The following is a 25,766-nucleotide window of genomic DNA, read 5'->3' as shown; positions in this document are numbered from 1 at the left end:
GAGAAAAAATTGCTACGGCTTGCTAACCAAGTAATTAAAAATGCTTTGTCTTTTGCATGAAATATTAATAATAAATGATAGATACATAAAGATTCATGTATTTCTGAAATATACAAAGAGGTAAAAAAAACCCCAAACTGGTTTCATATGGGCAACTTCATTTTTAATGGGCAGACAGCAATTTTTGAAGGAAAATACAGCTCTTTGAACACTGAGTAAGGGGAAAATCAAAATACATTTAACACAGAAGTGAAAAATACAGAAACCTCTTGCAACAATCCCAGTGTAGCTGAGTGCAGCCTTTACTGCTCCTTGAGCAGAATGACTGCATATGGCAACTCAGTACAGATTCTTGAGAAATTCCAGCATCCTTTCATTCTGAAGTGCTTACCTCTCTCTCTCTGCATGAAAGGCTTTACACCCCTGCACTGCAATACTGATTCTTCCTGCATTTGAGAATCCAAAGCTCTTCCCCAACCTGTTCTCCCAGCCCCCAAAGGAGAATCCCACAGGGCTCTCCTATGCCTGTTTTACAGGTCAGTGAGCCAAGAGCACACCAAAAGCTTTGCTCTTTTTATATTCTGTATTCATATGATGGGCAAGGCAGTCCTGTCATACCCATCCATCCTGATGCTTTTTCCCTGTTTTACACGAAAAACTCACTCACTTTACAAGTGAAACAAGTTAAAAGGACAAAAGCACAAAGTAGCACATATTCCAGGGGTTTCTGCCAATTAGATACAAACATTTTGCCTTGCTGTCTCATGCAGAGCTGATCATACACGTGATTTATATTAATAGCATTGGAAGGAAAATTAAATTTATCCAAAGTTATATAGGAAACACAAAGGGCTGTGGTTCAGCCTAACCTAAACAGACATCCAACTTGGCCTCAGGGGAAAACTCAGGTGATAAATTAGCAGTTTGTAAAGCACCTCAGCAGCATGTGGCATAAGACCGTAGGATATTATAACTGTAAATATGTAAGGGATGAAGATAAGACTGATCTTAAAGGAAATATTGACTCTGGTCAGGAATTGCCTTCCCAAGCGCCCCGTAAGAGGAGGAACTCGGGGACCTGCACAGCCTCTCTCGTAGGTGACTACGGCGACTCAATCCCTGCTGGTAAGGACGACGGTTCCCAGCCAAACCAAAGCTCTGTGGCCGCAGTAGCGCAGGGCACATTCCGGCCGGGGCCGAGCCCGCACAGGGGCCGCGTTCAGGGCGAGAGCCACGGTGCAGAGCGGCGCCGGGAAAGAGCCGGCAGCGGCCGCGGAGGGGCTCGCCCCGGGCTGTTCCTCTGCACACCCGCGGAGCCTGCCCCTGCCGCCGCGCCCGTCCCGCCGGGATCCCCGCGGATGTCCCCACGGATGTCCCCCGTTTCCCGCCCGGTGTTCCCGGGATCCCCACGGATGTCCCCGCGGATGTCCCCCGTTTCCCGCCCGGTGTTCCCGGGATGTCCCCACGGATGTCCCCCTTTCCCGCCCGCCGTTCCCGGGACAGGGCGGTGCCGGCGCGCGCAGCCCCGCCCGCCGCGGTCCCGCCGCCGCGCACGCGCACGCACCGCCCCGCGCACGCACCCGGGAGCGCCGCGGCGGGGAGCGGCTCCCGCGCAGGCGCGGCGCGGCCGAGGCCGGTCAGAGCCGCCGAGTGGCGCCCGCCCGGCCCCGGCCCGGCCCGGCCCGCCCTGCGCGCAGCTCCCCGCGGGGCGGGGCCGCCTCCGAGGCCGCCCCAGCGCGGCCCCGCCGGGCCCGGCCGAGCCCACGGCATTTCCGGGGGAGGGCGCGCGGCGCGGGCTGGCGGGGAGCGGCGCGGCGCGAGCAGAGTTGACTATATATGGTCAAAGGCAGCGGAGAGCGGCGCGCGGCGCGGGCGCTTCCTGGTTCGCGCCGCGGGGCCGAGCGGGGCTGAGCGGCGGCAGCGGAGCCACAGAGCCCGGCCCGGCCGCGCCCGCCGCCCTTCCCTGGCCCTGCCTGCCGCCGCCGCCGCCGTAACAAGTGGGCGAAGATGCCGTACGAGATCAGTAAGCTGGCGGGGGCGCCGGGGCGGCGAGGTGCCGGGCGGGGAGCGGGGGCCCCGCGGGCTGCGGAGCCTCGTGCGGCCCCGCGGGACGGCGCGGAGCCGGCGGCGCCTCCGAGCCCGCTGACAGCAACAAGTGCCGGCGGCTGCCGGCAGGGCGTGTGCCCGTGGCGGGGAGGCATCCGGCGCCTTCCTTTTATTTTGATTTTTAAAAATTTCATTTATTATTCTTTTTATTATTATTAATTTTCTTTTTATCCCCTTTCTCCCTTTATTTTTCACAGAAAAAGTGTTTGCCAGCCTTCCGCAGGTTGAACGAGGCGTTTCCAAAATTATTGGAGGTGATCCTAAGGGCAACAATTTTCTTTACACCAATGGAAAATGTGTCGTCATCAGAAACGTTGATGTAATGTATCTTGATTTATTTTGGTTTCTGGTGTAAAGCTTTCTCTAAGTTGCATTTTGTCTCCTTGCCCTTCCTTTAGCAGCCTGTGCTTCATTCAGTCTTGGTGCTTTCAATCGAGGTCACAGATCCGTGATCAGCAGCAGGGGAATAAGTAGAGTGCATGACTCAGGCATAAAAAACATAGGCAGCGACTGTAAAAACATGTAGAAAATCTCGGTAAAATGCGCAATTCTTTCCCTCTCCGCATGTAAACTGAGCTTAAGAGATGAGAGACTGGTATATTCTGGTTGGCCCTGTTTATCTTCTTAGGTATCATTATTATGAAGTTGATTGCTGTGTTTGCCTAATAAATGAGTTCTTCCCTCTTCGCTGTTTTGGACCTGTAGCCTGTCAGGGAAGCATTTAAATACTTGCAAACCTGAATCTTAAATCTTCGGCTTCTTTCCCCCAACCCAGCCCCAACTCTAGGAATCAAAACAGTTATGAGCTGCTGGCCTCCATCACTAGCTGGGTGCAAGTTTTCAGCCCTGCTCACAGGGAATTTTGCTCTTCGATTAAATATTAGAACGCCCCAGTTAATGTTTTCAGTAGTGTGGAGGTTTGTGTTTGCTTTTTTCCTCTGAGGCTAACTAAAGAAATGTTAACAGAGTTATTTGAATGATTTCTTTTTAAAGATGGCATCCCTTTGAAAAGTGCGGAGGAAATGTTACATGTTTAGGCCATTGTTTTGCTACTGTTTTTTTAAAAAGTAAATTTCTTCGAAGTAATTGCTTGTTTTTTGGAAATTAAATTCTCCCATAGATTTACTTTGCTCCTGCAGATTTGGCCTGCAGCAGGAAGAGCTATAGGGGGAGGGGCAGGACATACCTCTCTGGAATTCTTAGGTCTCCACAACAATGGATTTGTTTGTGGCTGCTTCTGTAAATCACCTTTGTAAACTGAGCTGTTTTCTCACCACCCCCACTATATTCAGACATTTCTTCAATGTCGTGCCATAATAGATAAGTGCTACTAATAACTTAATTCCTTGCAGATTTCTTGATTGCTATCAGTTAAAATTCATCCACTTAAAACCAAAAGTAAGCTTGCACTCTGGATTCATAGTGTCGGCATAGTGTCTTTGTAATAGTGTTTTGCTCTTGGTATCAAGAAAAGTTCAAGTTTCTGAAACCAGAAGCCCCAGTTAAACCCTGTAATGACACACAGTGTGATGAGAGAAGAGGGAAAAGCCACTCTGCTTACGTTACAGTTTCTGACCAAGTCGTGAGTGCTGACCTTCTCCCTTGCACTGTCATTAATGCTCTTCTGACCCTATTTTGGAGGTTCAATTGGAAGAAAGCAATTTGCTTTACCTGAATGAGCTCACTGAAGATTAGCCCAGTCCAGACGTGAGCCCCAGCATGAGCTGGGGGGTGTAGGGCACATGGTGACCTGAGAACAGGCAAGGAGGGATTGTGGGACTTCAAACTGTTTAAACTCTCAAGGGAAGGTGAGAATGGAAGTCACAAATCCTTCAGTTTTATGGTGCAGTTCATGCTGACCCGACTGACAAGGGGAGTTTGCTGCTGTTAATAATTGACAGGTGACTACAGAATATATTGTAGCAATAACACAAAAAAATGACCAAAGCCTCTGCTGAGGCTCTTGTGCTGGAGAATGTTGCAGCTTGTAACCTAACTTGTAAGCGTTGCTGCAGAAGACCAATAGGTCCCGTGAACACAGCTTGAGGTGTGCTGAAAGGAAGAGAGAGCTTTTTTTCTTCCAGGATTTATAGGTTTCTGACCACAGCCAGGGATTGGATGGTCAGGATAACACTTTCCCAACTGCACTGGCTGTGAGAGATGCCCATCACAAGATGTGTATCAGAAAGAATGTACACATATCTATGTTTACAGTTACTGTCCTGGGAAAGTCTTTAGAAACTATGTCAGCAAGCTCAAAAAGCTGAGTTTTCAGGACAACATGTAAGTGTGTCCACTCTTAGTTAAGAGCTGTTCCTTCTTTGCCTGATACAGAAGCCTCTCTAATAGTATGCAGCAACAACATGAAATGCTGGGGGTCTTTGTGTAATCCCCTCATGAGCAGTTCTCCAATGGATGGTTGTGCTCTAATTAAAAAAAAAACAGGTCATCAAAATGCAGTGATCACCTTTCTCCTTAAGTCTAAAGCTATCTAGCATTAGCTAATCAGATGAATATAGCATTCAGGGTTAATGCTTGATCTTTGAGCATGATCTAGAGACTTCCTTAAGCAAGAAGTAGTTCTGGAGCAATGCTGGAAAGGCTCTGTGAAAAAGACTAGTGATATTTTTAAGGTTTCATACTTCATTAATATTTTATCTTCATGGGTCTAAGACTACTTTGAAGCTTGGAACTGAAACTGCTCACTTTCATATGTGGTGGCTCTGGTTTCAGTGTTTGAAATAAGCCACATAAGCTCGCTGCTGGTTTAATCTAGGTACTACATTTATCCCAGCTCACACTGTAATTTTCTCCTTAAATATCTTTTTACAAGTGTTTTTTTGGGGGGTTGGGCTTGATAAAAAAAAAAAAGCAAGTTAGAAAACTTCCTTTACAAGTAGAAATAATACTATTGAATAAATAATGTACAGTTTGACAGCCCTAACTTATTACCTGGTTTCTGGAATTTATTTGCCATATCTTAAATTTGAGTCTTTATCTTTCATTTAACCCTTTAAATTGGTCTCTGTTTAGTTTCCTGGACTCTTGGAGATTCTTGCTGTAAAATAACACCTACCATGCCATTAATAACAACATGTGGGGGGATTTGAGCTCCCTGAACATGTAGGTGATGCAGATATAGAATAGGGAAAACATTTTGTCTTGCTCAGGTGAAATCCAGCTGGACACAAAAAGAAGAGGGATGTGCATGCTGTAAGTGCATATGGTTTTGGCTTAAGTAGAGCTGCAATGCACCCAAGCAATGCATAAAAGCAGGAATGAAAAAAAGCTCCTTTTTGCATGAGCAAGCTGTATTCTGTCTCCTGAGATGTAACAGTACTGCAACAGCAAGAACTCTTGTGAGCAGGAGACTGCTTTCTAACACAGAGCGGGTGTTTTAGTTTTCCCTGATTGGATGGCTGAGTCATACCATAACATCAGGTGGTTTTCTGGTTTGATTGAATAAATCTGTATTAATTATAGCAGTTAAAATGGAATTTTGTTTTGATCATATGAGTCAAGTTTCTGGAGCTGGGACAAGCCTGTTAAATGGTAGAAAAACGTTTCTAAAGAGTTGTGTATTACTTTTGTAGCATACACACACTATAACTGAGAGGGGTGCAGAGTGACTTTTTGATACAACTAATTTGAAAGCAGTTTTTTGCCTTGATGTCATCCCTTTTTGATTTTTGTGGTGCCTCTATTGTATAACACTACTGATTTACTGAGACACAGAGTTCATTTTATTGTCCATCCTGAAACATCTGAAAACATAGTTTAGACTGAAGAGAAAATTGTGGAGTGACAGTGAATTTCTTTCAGAATTCCTGTACAGCTCTTCATACCAGGCTTTTAAAGCAGATTGAAATTATCAAGAAAGAGCAAGCCTAGCACGTCTCATTGATTATTGAATGATTTTGGGTACATGGTGATGATTAACAGCCATGTGTTATGGTTGACTGCAGGCTTAAGTTTCATACTTGACTACAGTAGAATTTTAGATGTGTGCTGCAAAGCACAACTCATATTTAGTATTCCGCTAGGGTAACTGCTTTATCCCTGGGCTAGCCCCAAAAAAGGAGAGCCTGATGCTTGGCCTGTTGTTTTGGAGTGTTTTTCTATTGTTTGGCAGGTATTGGAGAAGAAAGGGTCATCAAGAGGAAATTTTTTTTTTGTGTCAGTTGTTAGAAAGTTCTGTGTTGCTTCAGTGGCAGCAGTGTTCTGCAATGTCTGCTGCACTTCTCACTTTTAGACAATTGCTTAATTTAAGATGGAAGGCAGGGTTTGAGAGAAGGGAGTGCAGGGAGAAATTATGAATTTTATTGTTGAATTTCTGATTTCATTCCTTTGAAAAGGAGGAGGTACAACTGTGTAACTTTTTTTTTTTTTCCCCCCTTTAAAATAGAATCCTGCAATTGCTGACATCTACACTGAGCATGCCCACCAGGTTGTAGTTGCCAAGTATGCTCCCAGTGGATTCTACATAGCCTCTGGAGGTAAAGTATCCGTGCTGTTAAAGTTACAAACTTTAGCAGGTAAAACAGTAGTAACACCTCCTGTGTGCGTGGAATATGCAGTCAGTGGGATGTGCTTCGATGGAATTACTTACACATCTCTGAAGGAGAAATTATTTATGTCCTTGTTCCTCTAACCTTTTTCTCAAAGCAGTGAGCTTAGTGACATTCTTGGTCTTTTAAAAATGTGTTATTTCAATAAAGAAAGAACCTGGAAATGAACCCTAAATACTTAGTATGATGAAGACTTGTGTAAATATAACAGTGTGAAAAGTTATTTTTGAAATACAGGACTATTGTTTGTGATGTTCATAAACTTTGATACTTTATGGGCAGGGTAGGGGTTCTAAAACAGTGTGTGCTCCTTTCTTTTCCCTTCTTCTTGACCAAATTTGGCAACATTTATGACTTTTGTTACTTTTTAACCTGAGCTAAAAAAAGCTTTCCTTGGCAAGTTAGCAGGGAAAGGGGCTGAGTCTCAGTTTCGGTATAACGCATATGAATCAATAGTCTGAGGATGTGTAACATGATTTTTTACAGTCTGAATTTCCCATATTATAGCAGTTTTTGACTACCAAAGAACTGAACAAACCTTTTTTATTAGAAGCTTGCATCACATAATTGAGTTTTTTTTCAGGAGGAGTGGTACACAATGAAGAATATTGATAAATACAATACTGTAACTTGTATTTCTTGCAAAGATTTGCAGCTAATATATAGATTAAAAAAAAAAATGTTTGCTATTGTCAATTAGAAGTGCTTTAGGAGCAAGTAATGTGCCCAAATACAGAGATATTCTGTGCAATGTATCTGAAAAGAAATCATTCTGAATATGAGCCCTTTAGAAAGGGAGCACAGATTCCTGCAAAGGTCTTAGTAGAACAGGAGTTTCTCTTTCAGCAATTCCAAGGGAACTTTATTTTTTAAAATGTAAAATGTCCTATCCTTCTTGCTTTCCTTCATATCAGAAAGTAATATTAGAATAAGTATTTTTGAAATACTGGGGAACCTTTAAGAACACTGATAGCAGAGCTGGTTGTTTTGGGTTTTTTTCCCCTTTTCTCACATTCTTGTCTGAAAGGGACCACAGCCAAGATTTTCTTGGCTCAGTCTTGTGTGTGGACCATGTGTCAAATTGAATACCCTCTTAAAACCCAGTTTGCATTCTGTATTCTACAAACTTGGTGCTCTAGGTTTGTGTAGCACTTAATACTCAGAAGAACTACCTAATTTTTTCTTGTAGTCTCTTGGATTTCTAGTCTTTTGTAAAAGAACAGTAATAGATACTGTGCTAGGGAAGTATTTGGTTGTTTTTTCTCAGAATTTTTGTCATACCCAAGCGAAAGAGTTTAGGTTGCAATATTTCCCTTAAAAAGTGTCTTCTGTATGTCATTTATAAATAGTTTTGTGATAGTGCTGAGCATGGGGTCTGAGGATAGATGACCAGGCTGTTTAAGCTGTTTCTAAGTATAACATGTAAGATTCATTTCTCTATCTATAAATCTGCATTAGCCATGCAGCCTGCATTAATACTTCTTGTGCTTCACGAGACAGACCTTTGGCAATATGTGTTTGGCTTTTATGGTAATTTCTCTTACTGCAGACGAAGTAATGGGAGATAATGCAAAGTTAAAGCTCTGTGTCTTTTTAATAGATGGAGGAAACAATTAGATTGTAAAGTCTGCATTAAAATTCTGCTTCAAGAACAAATTCTCTCTATAAAATTCTCATGATGTCCTTTTAGCAGAAGTGAATGGCCATGTCCCAAAGATTCAGGGTGGCTGTATGTTTAAATTTAATTGTAAAGATGCCCCAATAAATGGTGAACAGGATTTAAGCATTCTGATGAGTTGACAGATGCACATTTTAGCATGTGGTTTATTCTAAAACAGTGGCTTTTTTTGAAGGGTACAATACACACCGACTTTTCTGTGTGGGTTTCATTAGAGATGTGTAAATTTGTCTGTGTATAGAACAATTCCTCTGGTTACAATCCTGTACCACAGTAATTGCTCTGAACAGCTCTTGGGTTTTACAATACTCAGTGGAAACAGTGAGCCAGGGAGCTTTCATTGTCTTAAGTCTTAAATTGTTAACTGCTTGTGCCATGTCTGCAGCTTTTGACATTACTGTTCCTGAATATTCTGTTGCACTCCTGTCTAGTATTCCAGATAGTGCAGGCATCCACACCATTAAGTGTGTACATGCTTCTGTATAGAAAAAGCACACTGACGTGTATGAATTGAGTTCTGTGGACAGAAATCTCTTTGTATGTCTACATATGCCTGATATTTGTATGCAAAACAGGTCTTCTTTGAAGGTACAAATTGTAGTGCATCAACCACTGTCCACTGGGGCTGCTCCCTTTTTATAGGGGTAGGGTGGCTTACTTTGCAGTGAGGTGTCTTGTAGCTGCTGGGCAGGGGAGCTGGGCTGGCTTGTTCTTTGTGTAACAGATACTTAACACATACCAGCTGATGACATTAAAGTTTCTACTCTTACTGTGCAGCTTTTTCACATGTCTGTAAATGTTTTCTCCTTCTGTTGTATTTGGTACTGCATGTTTTGAATTGTAATATCTGGTTAAAAACCTAATTTGTTGAAATGGATATAGTCTTCACCATTCCTAAGTAAAGGGATTTGTAGTAATTGTAATAGGGTAAGGTAGTAGGTCCATAGTACAAGTGTTCAGTGTAGCTGAAAATCTGTACTCTGGCAGATTGATGAGTCATGTGACTGAGTCATGCTGGAACAATAGTTATATTCTATTTTATTATGGCAGATGTCTCTGGAAAGCTGAGAATCTGGGATACTACACAGAAGGAACACCTGCTGAAGTATGAGTATCAGCCATTTGCAGGAAAAATAAAGGACCTTGCGTGGACTGAAGACAGCAAGAGAATTGCTGTGGTTGGAGAAGGAAGGGAAAAGTGAGTAATTCTTTTGTGTTGGTGTGTGTTTATACATACATGCATTTACTGTAAACCTCTACATTCTATCAAAGCAAGTTCCTTGCAGAAAGCTTTTAAAATTCTTCAGTGGAATGAAGTCATTGCTTTTTCCCTGTCTTGTTTCTTAGAGGTAGGTGGGTATTACATTCAAGGATAGCTGTTTGATGGATTTTTTGCCAAATTCTAATAAGGGGAAGACAAGGTATTTTTTCCCCTCTTCCTTCACTTGTTGGACTCATGGTCTAATTCAATTGGTTGAATAAGAGTTTAAAAAAAAAAGTGTATCTCAATTTTCTCACTTGGCAACATACTTATATTTTTAGGCTTTATTATGGTAGTTTAATGAAAGGACAGCAAGCAATTGTCTTTTACCTGACTAAATGAGATGCCCAGATAGGTTTGTGTCCTCCATTTAATGTTCAAAGACTGTCATAACTTCTAAAGAAGAGTCCAGACCACGTAGTCTTATGCCTAAAGGGATGAAAAGCATCATGTGGTGCTGTTCCCTAGTCCCCTGAACCATTGTTTAATCCCTGTACTGTGTCCTTGAAAGAGACTCTCTATCCTCCATTGCTTCATGTGCCTCTGGGTAGATACAATGTGAATTTGCTCTCCTTCAAAAACCTGGCCAGCTTCCTGTTCTGTGGATGCACTTTCAGTCTGGAATATTGTTGAAGGGATTCTAAAGAAGGCCTTTCAAATAGCAATGCTCTGGCAGTTTAGTGCCTAGGTATTGATTATATTGAGGTTTCTTTCTAAGGTGATTTAGTGTAAGAACTGTCAAAAATGCTTTTAAAACTCTTATTTCCTTGAATCTTTAAGGAATAATATTTGTAAAAGTGATGGTACCCAATCTAGGCTAAATAGATAATTGTGATCCAGTGCCATTGTTATCCTAGCTCTCTCCAGTCTGTTGTGGCTAGGCAGATGGAGTAATTTACTGCTTTCTTTTATAAACCTTATCTTAATGAGGCATAAATCTTGTATTAGTGAGGAACGTACATCGGATCTCTGAATTTTAAAGTTTTATATACAAAATCTGATTGTTTGTCCCCTTCAACAAAAGTCTCCTATTGAAGATTAGAATCTCTCACCAGCAAGATCTCAAATAGCCCTCAGGGAACTGTGATGCGCTTGCATGAGATTAATGAGATGACCTAATTTCTTTTCTTTGAGTGCACTCAAATCTGCAGTTTGCAGATGTTAAAGGAGTTAATGTACGTTTAACTTTTATGAATTGTAGTTATTGTGTGCTTTTCTAGATTTGGAGCAGTGTTCCTGTGGGATAGTGGCTCTTCAGTTGGTGAGATTACTGGGCACAATAAAGTGATCAATAGTGTGGACATTAAGCAAACAAGACCATATCGTCTGGCAACTGGCAGTGATGACAACTGTGCTGCTTTCTTTGAGGGACCGCCATTCAAGTTCAAGTTTACACTAAGCGTGAGTTTGAGTTTAGATGTGGCTCTGTTGAACTGTGCCGTTTCCAACAAGCTTGCAGGTCTTACCACAACCAGCTGTTAAAAACAGAAGTTCACTTCCCCCGCTTTGAAGCATAGCTGGTGTCAAGTGGGTTTCTTAAAACCATGTGTAACCAAATGTTCATCTCGGGACAAAAAAACCAAAGTAAATGATTGGTTAAAAACAGAATCTGAAACACTTTTTCCAATATTCTTTTTTCATTGTCACTAAGCCATGGAAGGGATAAAGAAGGCTGTTTTATTGGTTCTGTTGATGCTTTCAGAGCTCTGTTTCCCAGTGCAGATGTGTGTAGAATTTCTTAAAGCTTTCCAAGGTGCACAATTCAAGAAATCTGGTAATTTTAATGGAATTTTCCCATCCATAAAGAGTGCACAAATCTGAAATCCCAGGGCAACTTAGAAAGGGTGAGAGCTGATGTTTGAAAGCATAACTTGATTTCATGGAATGGGTATGTAACTTGTGTGGTCAGTCTTCTGCTTCTACATTCCTTTTAACTTAGTTTCTTATTCTGCTTGTTACAATCTCTTAAATTAAACAAAGGCTGGAACTACCACAGTGAAGGTGTATTCATTGCTGCATAAGGCCAAAGAAAATAAAAAGCCACCAGCATCTGCAGCTGTTTTGATGGCAGGAGATCTCTTGCCTCAAACTATTGTGAAGATATTGGATGTTATTGTAATAGTAGATGCAAAATGTTTAGTTTGTATTTAAGTGTTAAAAATGGTGTAGTAAGCTTTTTATTTTCTTACACATGAGCCTTGAGTAGTCTTCATATGCTGACTTTAGTAAGGATTCCATTCCAATTCTAGAATAGGAATTGTTTTGAGCTCTGCAATCCAATGAAGTGATGTAGTTGCCTAATATATTTCTGAACTTAAGCTGATACTTGCATTTTGCTAAGCTGGTTCTTTTGGAACTCTGAAGTCCAAATTGCCTACCAGTGCTGCTTAGACTGGTATGTGATGCAGTCTTCCTTTTAAAGTGATAGTTGGGTTGATATATGGGATTCTGGTATGGGTTGTTGTATGGTTTAGATTAGAGCCTGCAGTATCACTGGCGTGAAAAAAAAGTGTGGTTGAAGAAAGTAGGTTAGAACCTGCCTTCCATAATACTTAAAATAGTCTTCCAAATCTCTCTGCATGGGAGCTTTGGCCTCATTGTGGTGCTTCCCTATTTAACGTGTGTTTTCTAGTTTGCATGGTTTGAATAGTCTCCTACTTGTAAATAGTCTATTTGGGGAGCATACATCAGTCTTGCCTCATTGCTTCACAGAACTGTCACTAATGCAGTCTCCCAGAAATGGAATAATGGAATTTCAGTAAAATAATAACTTATTCCTCATGCCTGTGCATTTTTGGTTTTTTTTTCAATGAGAAGTGTAAAGTACTCTTGTGTGTATAAAACTCACTGGGGAAGAATCTTATTTTTGCATGTAGGCTGCATCTGACTTTTTTACTACTTATCCCTGAAACTGGGTAATCATTCTCCTGGTATGCACTGAGTTGTTTTAACTACATCAGTAATGGTGTCAGTGTCTTCCCTGGACTGTCCTTGGTCCCCATGATTCTCTTCAGATAGCGGCTAAACTTGCCTCCTAGAAATTTTCTACTGCAAGCATCTCCTATACAGCTAATTTATGGTTCACATATAAGAGAACTTCATTGTTACTAGATTGTCTTCTATGTAAAATGGTCTTTTCTTTTTTTGTTTGCCAATTCTTATGTTTTTTCTACAGGACCATACACGGTTTGTGAACTGTGTGAGGTTTTCTCCTGATGGGAACAGATTTGCTACAGCTAGTGCAGATGGGCAGGTAAAAAACAAGGAACTCTTTATATTGATTTTAGCATGAGAAGATTTTCTTGTGCATTTTTGGTATAGGATTAGTTTTGTAAAATCCATGTTGCTTCTTTTTAATGCCACGAGTTTAAACTTTTAACTAGCCTCCTGTAAATCTGTAATAACTGATAAGTGGTAATAACCAGACTATTCTTACTCAGGTTTTTTCCCTATTCCATCTCCCTAGCATTCTCCTACAGTTATTTTGGCAGGAACATGTTGTACTTTTGGAATATGTATGTTATGATCCTGAGAGGTCTAGCTGAAATACAGAATTTCATAGATAGCAACCCAGCTCCATGTGTACTCCCTACTGGTAAGGGCAGGTTGACAGTGACTCATTTGCCATGGGTAACTTGCCCTTCTCAGAGGGCAGACTCCCATGACAGCTGTGATAAGCAGCTGTCATCACAGCAGGAGTTAAAACTGTAACATCTCCCAGAATTTCAAATGTCTGGAAGGAGACTTGCTGTGATTATTAACAATTTTCATCTCAGTCATTTAGTCTTAGTTATTCAGTGCAGCATAGCTTGTGCCTCTCCTTAGAAAGGAGTCTAGTGTACCAAAGTGTCAGACACTATATAAGTTTTTTTCTATTACTGCTTTTTGCTTTAAGTTGTATTTCTGTGTGCTTTTTTAAGATTTTTGTCTATGATGGGAAGACTGGAGAGAAGGTGTGCGCTCTTGGTGGAGGCAAAGCACACGATGGAGGTATTTATGCCGTAAGTATCATTTCATTTGTGCAAATGATCCATAGTGTTTCATTACCCAGTTAATGAACTGCAAAGTCTTGGATTAATAAATGCATTTACTGTCTTGTGGTGACATTTGTTTTTACAGATTAGTTGGAGCCCTGACAGTAGTCAGTTGCTTTCTGCTTCTGGAGATAAAACTGCTAAGATCTGGGATGTTGGTGCTAATTCTATTGTAAATACTTTTAACATGGGATCAAACGTGTTGGATCAGCAGCTGGGTTGCTTGTGGCAGAAAGAGCATTTACTGACTATCTCCCTGTCTGGCTATATCAATTATTTGGACAAGAACAATCCAAATAAGCCTTTACGTGTCATAAAGGTAGGTTAAAGTTCTGTTACTTTATGAGTTTGTGTAATGACTCAGTGATTGAACCTGTCAAGGTGGAATAGTATCTATTGAAAAACAGCTTTGTTAAATTAGCATTACCAAATGAGCTATGTGTGACTTTCTTGAAGTCATATGAATTAAGAAGTTGCTATTTACATGTGTGAGACTGTGCTTTGTGAAAATTCCCAGACTGATTATTTAATTTTAATTAATGTTATCAACTTACTTTTTTGTTGCAGCTTTTAAGCACTCTTGAGATGAGAAAAGAAATAGAGCATAGATAGAAAACTACCAGTGATGTCTCATTCTTCCAGAACTAGTGTATTGTGGACAAGGTGATTAGGGTTCCCTTGCAGTCAAACTTTAATTTTAGGATTTAAAGAGTTCACTGACACAAGACTCTCTCTCATGGGAACTTACATTTTTACATGAACTAGAAACAACGTCCCAGATTTTTGCCATCACTGCTATAATTCTGGAAGTTGGTGTGGGTACGTGACCATTTTTAGTCCTCTTCCCTGAATCATAAAGTGCTTGAAAAGCAGTGATGAAAAGACTACAAAAGTATTTTGGCTCATCAGGCTAATAAGGACATCCATGGTGCTTATTGTTTCTCATCAAGGACATGGCAATAGCAGTGCTATAACAGTTAAGTGACTGCACTGTAAAATAGTGGTTTTTATGCTGGGTGACTTTTAATGCTTGTGAATAGCATGTTATTTTCTGAATAACCTATAATTCTTCTCAAATAGGTGTATGTATGTGTTAAAAATTGCTCATCAGTAATTATTTATGTCCCATTCACAGGGTCATAGTAAATCAATTCAGTGTCTTACGGTGCACAAAAATGGTGGAAAGTCCTATATTTACTCTGGAAGTAATGATGGTCATATTAATATCCTTTATTTAATAGTGATACTTGTTCTAGTCTTAAAGTCTGAGAGTTCATTAGGAGAGGTGAAAAAAAGCTTTGCCAAAGACAAAGTTTATTGTACACAAGTGAATATTTTGTCTACAGTTTATTTTGCTTTCCTGTTTTACTAGCTGCTGCCACACTTTCCTGCTAAATATAAGCCAGCTCTTAATTTTCAGTTGTTGCTTCTTCATGATAGGTAGCTTGAGAGTATGGAGGAGCAAGTAAATATATGAATTAGCCTCTTGTAACATCCAGAAACACCAATACATATTTTCCACTTATGACAGAATATGCAGAAAGTTACATTTCCAGCATTCTGAAGCTTACAGTTGCAACTACAGTCCTTTATCATATGAGGGAAAAGCCAGTGTTACAAGGGCTTCTAACTACTTTAAAAACTACTTCTAGTTTCAGACCTAGTGTTTATTATTCCACTATTTGCTACTGTTTCTGGTAGGCCATTTAGCATTTAGTTACAGAACATCAGAGTTTAACTTAATAAATATTATTAGGTTATCCATGGAGCTTGCAGAGTCTCCATTCCTAGAGTTACTCAAAACCTTACAGAACCCTGCAGCTTGTTGTAGATGACACCAATTTAAATATCAGGTTGGACTAAATCTCAAGAGGCCACTTCTATCTAACCTTAGCTGTTCTGTCAATTATTTAACTTTTTATGGTGTGGAATCTGACTTCACCAGTATCTTCAAATGTTCCTTAATTCTATTATGCACATTATTGGGATTCTGAAACTGGAGAGAATGATGGCTTTTCTGGGAAAGGCCACACAAACCAGGTTTCTAGAATGGCAGTGGATGAAATGGACCAGCTGGTCACCTGCAGTATGGATGACACTGTGCGCTATACCAACCTTAGCAAGAGAGATTACAGGTTAGTTAAAATGTTACCTTTTATTGCAGTATAATTATTTTACAGCAAGAATGTTTCTGATTTTATATGGTAAATATAAATGCTGGAGTTTATTTAGATTTTATGTTGCCATGGAAACTGGAAATGATTGCGTGCGGTACCAACCTTTTGCTTTTTTCTGACATTGAGAAATGCATCCCAGGCTTTTCAATTTGCTTTATCCCTTCCATGGGTCAGATGGAGACCTGTCTTGTCTTGGGTGACTTAGTTAAGGGCTGTAGGACAGGTGTCTGCTTTGTGATTTGTAGATACCCAGGGATAGTGAAGATAAATGTGGTTAGGAGGAGTGTGACACAGCTGTTTCTTCATGGAAACCAGAATTTAAAGAATCCTGTTAAGATAATCTAGTTAGTTTAAAAATTAAACTGTAGTATAGTAACATTGACTTTCATTTCAAAGATGTACTACCTGATTGAGATAGTAAAGCTTTAAACACAAAACAGTAGGAAACTTTGCAGATTAATAGATAAGAAAATTAATTTATGCATGTTCTTGATGATTGAGTGATTATTTGAATGGGCAATTTAAAATAATGGTAGACATGGAATAATTTCTTCCCTCTTTGTCTTTCCTGCTTCTCCACCTTGGCACATCCTCTTCCAGTGGCCAGGATGCTGTGAAAATGGATGTTCAGCCAAAATGTTTAGCTGTGGGTCCTGGTGGTTATACTGTAGTTTTATGCATTGGACAAGTAAGTATTAACATGTGGATATAGACTATTGCTGTGTTAATAATGCCAAGTATGGTAACATTTACTGTGGGATTACCTTACACATCTGTAGAATTTCCTAATTAGACCTATAGGGAACATAATTCAGCAGGATACTTGATAGCCATGTCTTTTTGCATCCTGTACCAATTTCACATTTATGTACAGGTCTAAATTTCAGACAGGCCCTTGTGTGGATGCATCTGTATTTGTTATCAACACAGCTTTGTGCTGGAAGATTAAACCTCAGAGTTGTGCTCTTGCCAGATTTGTTCAGTGACATGATTTTGGCAAAAGGATGTGTTTTTTGTTGTTTTTTTTTCAATTAATCCCACTAACCAATTAACTATTGCTTTTGTACAGCATAAGCAGCTCTAGCTTGCTTGCCACTAGTATGCAGGGCACAGAAAACGGGAGACATTGCACCAAGTCTCTCTTACATCAAAACATTATTAACTTCTAATGATTTATGCTTTCTGTGTGGGTGCTGGCATTGTGTTTGGGACATTTGATAGTGTTGTCCAAACCTGTTTTCATGTGAGTTAATCCCAGTTAACCATAGCATAGAACAAGTAGGAAATAGCCTTTGAAGTTCAACACCACAGCACTAACTTGCTACTAATTTGGTCCTGCCTCCCTCCCTTTAACTATGGACCAGGAAGGGAATATGCATTGCTAAAAATACTGGTTTGTCCATGTTTATTTCATGTTCAAACCAAGTGAAGTAAAGCTGAAGGCAGTGGAGAATGCCCTGCACTGTGTGATTTAGAACACATGAATACTGCAGTACAGCAGATTAGACACCACATGTAGGCATTTCTTAATTTTTATTTTTTTTTAAGAATGAAACTGTTCCCTTAAGATGAGAATACAATAAACTTCTGAGCAACCAGAGGGGATTTGTATTTATGACTAAGAAATGTGGCTTAGTAATAGTTTTATTAGGTACTTTGAAGAGAAGTGTCTTAGTTTTTGGTTTTCTACTTACAGATTGTCTTGATGAAAGACAAGAAAAAGTGTTTTGCAGTTGATGACCTTGGCTATGAGCCAGAAGCTGTAGCCATTCACCCTGCAGGAAGTACAGTAGCAGTGGGAGGAGCGGTAAGGTTGCACTTCCTAAAATTGTACTGCTTTGAACACTGGAGCAAGTAGCAGAAGCATTCAATAGTAATAAGTGTGTTGTGTTGAGAAATGGTAGGTGAAAATTTTTAACAGCATCACTGTTGTTAAAGTAAACTGTGTATTTGGTGTTCCTGGGCTTTCATTCACCGGGTTCCACCACAATTGTGATCTAAAGTCTATTTCACTTCTTTTCTGTATTTTCTGTTTTGAAATTGCCATTGCCAAATTGTTTTTACACAGTGTGTTCTTGAAGTAGGCAAATTCTAGAAAAGGGGTTTATTTACAGATTGGGTGGATTGTAGCCAGCATAAATGACATTTTACAGGTTGTCTAAACCTTTTCTTAACATAAGTACTACTACACCAAATTAATGCAAAAAATTGCAGCATTCTTTCTATTGTAAAATTATTTTTTTACCTTTTCTCCTTCATTGCTATTAATTTGCAGGATGGGAATGTCCATTTGTATTCAATCCAAGGAACCTCTTTGAAAAGTGATGATAAGACTTTGGAAGCTAAAGGTCCTGTTACTGACCTGGCATATTCTCACGATGGTGCCTTTCTTGCAGTCTGTGATGCAAACAAAGTTGTCACTGTCTTTAGTGTTGCTGATGGCTACTCGGTAAGAATTGTTGTAGTGAGAATTGTCTTTGTTTAAATGCAAATTGTCTGACAGCTCATGTCTAAATCTGTTGTAGTGAAGTACATTGTAGCTGCTGAGGTTTAATTGTAAATCATTGCTGTTAATTTGATGTTTCTGTGACTGTTTACCTGCTATTTTGGGCTAGTACTGTCGTTTATACACAGCAGCTTGTGTGAACCCTCCAGACTGTAAAAAAGTTGAGGAAATGTGCAGCATAGGTTGGCTGCTGGGAATGCACTGAAACCCATCTAACAACAAATGCATATTTAAAAAAAGGATGGAGATGAATTTCCACAGACTAGCGGTAGTTAAGTACAAATCGTTCCTTTGGGTCTCCTGAACCACTAGTTCGTTGCTTAGTTGTTTTTTAAAGGAAATAACAAAACAGATGCAATGTCTGTTTGAGAACTTGTGTGCGTTTTTGTAAAATGGTCAAGAATGTAGGCTCAGTTTGATAAGAATCGTGCAGTACAATAAAATTCAATGAAGTAAATAAAGCAGATTGGCAATAAGATTCTGCTGGCTCTGGCACACAGTTCCGTGGTAAAGACTGAGCTATGAAAGGAATATGTTAGGACAGGGAATCTTTCTGTATCTGCCAATCTACTGCCGTGTAACCAAAAATAAAAAAAATGGCAATTTCCACTTTTCAGCCCAAGCAGTCAATGTGTATCAGCCTGTAAACTCCTTAAACTTTGTCTGAAACAACACTGAAGTAAAAAGGCAGGATGGCATTCCACAAAAAACATTCCATTTTCTACATAAAAATTTAAAATAATTTTGCCTTGAGAAACATCTGTGGGGACTATTTTAGAAGCCTCTAAATTGCATATGCACTTAACAGATCAAGCTTTCATAGAAAAATGTCTTGGGCTGATAAAATGCAAACCCCTTTTGTAAAAAAACCACTATTTAAGATGAAGCCACCACTTTATTTGCTTTGTGCATCTGCACCTGAGATGTACATTGTCTGGAGTCTTGCAGTAGCATGTTCTGATGCTGCACATTGAAAGCTCGTTCTTGAAGTAGCTTTAACTACTGGAATAACCCTGGTCTCCCTAATTTTCAAATAGGAGCATAATGTCTTCTACGGACACCATGCAAAAGTTGTTTGTATTGCATGGTCACCAGACAATGAACACTTTGCTTCTGGAGGCATGGACATGATGGTATATGTTTGGACTGTGAGTGATCCAGAGACCAGAGTCAAGATACCAGGTATGTTTTCTTCAACATAATACTTTTGAAAGATTCTAGTAGTTCTTGAAATCCAGCACTGTTTTTTTTATAGGCTAATGGTAAGCAGGCTTTGAATGTTCCCAGAGTAATTTAGCCTTTGTTTTAATATCTATCTAGCCACACTAGCTGGAAATATTCTGTTATTTTTGTAGTTACTTTTAAAATCCAGAACTAGTATTTAATGCAGCTCAAAATCATATTTGGAATGTGCTGAAGTTGTCAACCCAGCATTCCTAATTCTTTTCTGTTACTTTGCACTGCAATACAGATGCCCACAGACTACATCACGTAAGCGGCTTGGCGTGGTTGGATGAACATACTCTGGTAACAACATCCCACGATGCTTCTGTTAAAGAGTGGTCTATCTCCTACAATTGAAATAAGCCCCCTCTTTGGAAGGACCTAATCAGGGACTAGAACTACTGCAGTGGAACATAGTACTTCTCTTTAAAAATCTGTATTGGCCTCTGGGTCTGCTGTCATATCCTCATATCTTTACAGGGTGTTCATATCTGTAATTAAATGTACTTTGAAAGCTTTAGCGAGTAACAGTTTGCACATGAAAAGCACTTAAATTATGTCTGGAGCTTAACCTTTGTGCTGAACATTCCAGAGGCAACAGCCAAACAAGTTGGTGTGCAAGGTTCAGGCGCAAAAGATTCCAACTCAATCAGTTGTACTTTTCTAACCAAGAAACGTAAGACTGTACAGCATGAGAGTAATACTTCTCATTTTTTCTAATTACAGAACATTTCTGTACTAACAGTCATAGTAAGAGTATTTAGTTGTGGTCTGAAACCAATCAAGCTGTGTGCAGCTACTGTATATTGCTTTGCTTCTCTATACTGCACCAAACTGTTGCCTCAGATTTTCTCCTCCAGATAAGAAGATGGGGTACATACATAATAAACTTTTTATGTATTTCATGTCAAATCTTTGTGGTTTATTTTAAGGTGGAAGTGTGGGATTTTAATGTACTTACTGTTGTGGGTATAATGTTTACAAATAATCGTTGTGGCAACTTGTTGCTTCAGAAACACAATTGTTGCTTTCATGAATTAAGACTGTCTCGTCATTTCAGTGTCAGAGAAAGAAATCATACTGTTTCAAAGATTAAAGATATTTTCTGTTTGAAGGAGGACAAGCATGTTATTGTTTAAAAAAATGCAGTACTTCTACCACCTTTTGGAAAATACAGGAATTAAACAAAGTGAAGTGTTGTTATGACTTGAAGTGATTTTTGAGAAGATGGTGTTTGCTCAGTAAGTTTTATGCCTTTGCATGTGCAGAACAGTTGCATGAAAGCGTTACCTCATGCGAAGAGATCCCGATGTTGTGTTTAGTTCCCTTCTCACACTCCACAGTATGTTTAAGTGATTTGAAGCTAGCAGTCCAGCAAGGGTGGAGGAGGACACTCTGATGCAAAGTAGTAGGAAGATTTGTTACCACCTCTGATGGCCAAAAAGAGTTGTTGCTGTCTAGAACCTTGGAAGACTTTTAAAAAAATATTTTCTCTGCTAAATCTCTACCACCACCACCACCTTTCCAGTTGTCTTTGGGTTTTATTAAGCTTTCCTTTCTGTGTGGACTCGCGTGTATTTTTTACCAATCATATTTCTAATGACACTAATTATACAGCAAATAAAATGCTTTTGCTGCTTCTCATACTGTGGCCTATTGCTCAATTGCTGAAAAAAAAAATTGCCTTGCAAAAATGAAACGTTGATAAAACATCTTTTGCAAAGGAAAAATGTTGATTTCTTTTTCGGAGTGGTGATCATAATGTCTCCTAGCCTACAAACCAGCATCTACAGTGAAACAGGTGCATAGATTTTTCTTTTTTTTTTTTCCTTCTTCTTCTAAGAAGTGGGATATTTTGGCCTCTTGTTTTCTTTGTGTTTACTGTGTCTCTCTATTACCAGTTTTTCATGTTTTTCTTGCTAACAATGCAAGGACAAGAGAAGTTTTGGAAAAGGGTGCATTTGATTTTTTTCGTAAGATCCAAATGAACGGTTTTCTGTGTCTACCCCCTGAAAGTCATTCTGCTGTTGCACAGGGACTAGCATAGCAAGCAATTCATCCATTGTTCCTGAGTTTGACCTGGAAGAGTTGCAATTGAATCTGATCAGTGGGTTCCTGTGGTAGTTGAATCCCTGTCATTTAAGTAATTGTGAATGGGAGGGGAAGAGGAGTTAAGCAGTTATCAGAGCTTGTGCACTATGCCTGAAAGGTGTAGAATGAGCTATTTTTTGATTCCTCAAAGACCTTGTAGTACTGGTCCTGTGAAATGCCTGTTAGCCAGAAACCCTGCATGGAGATGTGTGTTTGGATGGCAGTGAGGGTGACTGCTCGTGCTTCAGCTTCCACTGGATTTGTTTATTGGCATATGGCCTGAGCTAATTCCTTAAGACCTTAATATGGTCTTTGTAGTTGGCTAGGAAATCCTGACTAAAAAACTGAAAATGTATTCTGCTATTGGACAAAATTTCATAGCAGAGGTCCATTGTTGATCCAGTGTACACACACCACAAACTGATCTAAGGAGTCTGGCTGTACTGCTCTGAATCAGGCCTCTACATTACTTGTGTTTGCCCCAGACTGCAAACGTGCTACAGTCAAACCCCTTGGCCTGCCCTTGAACAGAGAAACAGGAAAAAAAACCAGGATTGTCTGTATAGATTATAGTGACTTCAAAAGGAAATAGTGATATTTGACATGAATGTGAAATCAGGCTCAGAGGATGCAAATTAAAAAAAAACCTAACAGAAAAACCAGCAAACAGTCCCACACCTTAAAAAAACCTCAAAGCACCTTATATGTTGCTATCTTAAGAGTTGTATTTTATTGTTAGTTCAAACCCTGTTCAAACATAACTGCTCAATCTCCCTTATTCTTGAAGGCTTCTGTTTTAAACATGAGTATGCTTTTGAGGTCCTCCAGGCAGTTACTGGAAAGCTGGTTTCACTTCATCATGACAGTGAAAATGCAGCTTAATTAGGCCAGGGGTAGATTTGGAGAACTAATGTGACCAGTAATTCCTCACAAGGCTGTAATGCAGGCATTCCTCTCCCCTCCCCCTTTAACTGTGATTTAATCCTGGCTGCCTGTTCCATTTCTGCCACGCTTGTACAGCACATTGGCCTTCCAAGAAGCTGGTCTGTATAGTCAGCCAGAAATTCACCAGCAGCTGTTGTGTGGAATATCAGCAAATCCTAAATGCAATTCTTTAATTGGCAATTGGTAGAAGGGAAAAATAGAGGGCATCACTCATCTATTTGGAGATGGAAGTTGTTTGTTTTGTTGGACCCAATGGAATTATGGATAGATGTTTTGACACCTCTGTTCCTCTGCCAAAATGCTTGTCCTCTTAACAATTAGAATTCCTCAGACTGAGGGTAGCAGCCTTAAAGTCTTAATAGCAGCAATATTTTTCTGAAGTAAAATACCAAATATGTAGAATCCTTCAACCTGGAACTGATTTTTTTATTTTTTTTGGAGGTGCAGTTCTAAGCAGAGAACACAGTATGTCACTGCAGATACTGTTTCATGGTTGTGACACAAGAAAGGATTTGCTGATAAAAACTGTTCCCTACATTAAATTTAGCTGTGTCTATCTCTGTGATGAAAGTATACAGAGCAGAAAAAGGTGCCTTCAGTAGGCCTGGGAGCAGAATTATGCAGTTAAGTGGCTGGGCTGAGAACAAGTCACATGTTCACATAGATACAGCAGATGCTTGTTCTGGAAGTGCCAAGCTTCCCAGAGAGACTTGGGAATGAAGTTAAGCAGGGAAAGAATCCTATAATATCTTAGTTTGGAAGGGACCCATAACAAACATCAGACTGCAATGAATAAATGTATGTGTTTTCCATACTAAAGGCAGTTTGTTTGAAATACCAATATTTTTACTGACAGGAATGAAGTCTGTTACACCAATTCCTAGATGTGTTGGTGGAAGGACCCTAAAGGCCTTGTCTCAAGTATGATGTAAGTCTGTGGACAATACTAGACCAGATCAGCAAAGTTCTGTTTTCTAATCAAGTCTTAAGAAACTGAAAAGGATGGAGATCATGCAGCCTCTTTGAGTAATCTGTTCCACTTAGATTTTTCCTAATGTCCAGCCTGAGACTCCAAGCTGTATTGCATGACCACTCATTTAGATTATCTGTTACTAGCAGGAGAAGGTTGAACACTGTGTCCTTGGTGTTGTCCCCCTGGAATGTTCTCTTTGTTATCTGCTGGTCCTCAGCTGGATGTTAAGTTGTTGATTTGTTCCAGCCCACTTCCCTCAGCTTCTAAGGACAGCCCTTGTGGGAGGTGGTGTGTTGTCTGAGGCCCAGATGCACTGCATCACCTCTCTCACCCCATCAGCATTGCTGTCAGCAGTGATATGCAGTTATCAAGTGGTCAAGTCAAATTTGCCTGTGACTAGTCCATGTTGGTTATTCCTGTGTCCTGCAAGTATTTAGGATTAATTTCCAAGGGGAGGTGTACCTTCATCCCTCTGGGGACTGCAGTGGAAGCAAAGTAGCCCCTGTTCCTTGAGTGTTCTTTTTATTCAGACTTGAGGTCTTTTTCCAGTAAACAGAGCTATGATAAACATGGTTTGTTTCATGTAAGATATTTTAACTATCTCGTAATCATGTGGGCTTTGTGCTGGTCCCATCACCACCATGTATGGACTTGAATGCATCCAGTTTTTAGGTAGACCCTGTCATTGTTTCCTCCTGATGAAGTCAGAAATTGTTGAGTACTTGAGCATTTTCTACCACCTTGTGCCAGTTTATTTTCCTCATTTAAGAATAGACCTCCATTTTTCCTTGAAAAATTGAAGCAAAAAATCTGTATTGTTCATGTTCTAAATATCTACAGCACTACTGTGTTTCTCTTTTAAAACAGAGACAGCAGAAGAAACTTTGTTTTCTTGCCTTGTTGCTTGAGATGTGCAGAAAGTACATCGGGTCTGAGGAATAGGCCTCACTTTAATTCTGAGCTCTATTTCTGAGAAGTTCAGTCCCAGAGCTGTAATAACAGTTACATCCTGATGAGAAGAGCTTCATAGATTGGTGTATCTTTATGAATCTCTGGTTCATCAGCTCTCAATGAGCCAGCCTGAGAGAAACCCAATATACAAGCCAGGCTTAGCTGTCCCCTTTTCCCACTCTGTAGGTTAGCTGGCAGCTGAGTATACTGCCTGTGGAACTGGGAGCAGTGGGGCTCTTGGCCCAGACCAGCCAGCTTGTTCTGTGAGCAGTCAGCTTCTGCCCACCTCTGAGTTCAATCAGTCAGTTCTGATTTCCTGCAGAAAAAGACAGAAGTTCGAAGTGCAGTTTACTCCTGACACCAAAAGAGGCTTCTTCTGTGATACCCAGGATTGCTTGACGTTCCTGGTCTGTGTGATTGCCAGCAAGACAGTCCCACATGAACAAGGGAGTCACCTGGATTTAGCAACCCCTGAAAACATGGCTTATCAGCATCATTCAGGCTGCATTGTCAGATGATCTCACTACCTGAGAGTTGCTTAGCATGTCAGTCAGGCCTCACTGTTTGCCTGCTGATTTGCTTTACTCTATAAATCTTGCAGGCATTAAAATGGGAAGGGGGAATCTTTTCAGGGTAGCCAGGTGTGAATATTTTGGCCAAATAAATATTGAAAAATGTCTATGCCAGGATTCTCCTGCTCTGCAGGCAGGCCAGATTTCTGGGTTGGCATATTTAACCTGTGTTTCCTGGACTCTGTTGCCTTATATGCAGCCTGCAACGTTTGCATGACTTGTACAGAACACAAGGGCTTCCTCCATGTGTTCATTCCTCCTTTGAAGGCCCTTCATATGCCCACTGACCTGCAGGGAAGCAGCACTGGCTTGCTGCTGATCTGCTCAGGGTTCTCAGTATCATTCTTAGTACAGAGACTCTAGAAGTGCAACCCCACAAGGCAAGGGCAGTGGCTCCAGGATCAGGAAACTGGGGAAGAAGCTGCAACCAGGTAAGTTAAAGCATAAGGTATTTAAAGATTTCCCAACAGCATTTATTTGGAGATGGAAAACAGTCCCTTCTGCTGAGTATTTTTGATCATCTTCATGGACAATCCATTTCCAAGCAGTTAAAACCCAAATCTTTAATGCGTGCTGCAGACTAAGCTGTGCCTCAGTTAACTGCAGAAACACCTGCACCATATTAAAATATAAAAAGGAAACTTTAGGTAAGGAAGGGGTTAAGAAAACACCTATTCAGA

The 25,766-nt window shown here is 40.3% G+C and overlaps 1 protein-coding gene across 1 annotated transcript; it reads left to right on the top strand.

The window, feature by feature from the left end:
* The first annotated feature begins 1,728 nt into the window (after window positions 1-1,728).
* Window positions 1,729-21,198, top strand: WDR1 (WD repeat domain 1). The gene is made up of 15 exons (XM_086891669.1): window positions 1,729-2,023; window positions 2,304-2,425; window positions 6,512-6,602; window positions 9,403-9,550; window positions 10,834-11,014; window positions 12,789-12,866; window positions 13,534-13,614; window positions 13,733-13,966; window positions 14,783-14,870; window positions 15,626-15,782; window positions 16,425-16,512; window positions 17,521-17,631; window positions 18,100-18,273; window positions 19,368-19,512; window positions 19,802-21,198. The coding sequence occupies exons 1-15, from the start codon at window positions 2,008-2,010 to the stop codon at window positions 19,909-19,911; spliced, it is 1,824 nt and encodes a 607-aa protein (XP_086747795.1). The 5' UTR covers window positions 1,729-2,007; the 3' UTR covers window positions 19,912-21,198.
* The last annotated feature ends 4,568 nt before the right edge of the window (window positions 21,199-25,766 follow it).

This window comes from Cyanistes caeruleus, chromosome 5, assembly GCF_971803275.1.
Source record: "Cyanistes caeruleus chromosome 5, bCyaCae1.hap1.1, whole genome shotgun sequence".
NCBI classification, from domain to species: Eukaryota; Metazoa; Chordata; class Aves; order Passeriformes; family Paridae; genus Cyanistes; species Cyanistes caeruleus.
The sequence above is the reverse complement of the archived record's forward strand: the minus strand, read 5'-3'. Positions and strand labels throughout refer to the sequence as shown.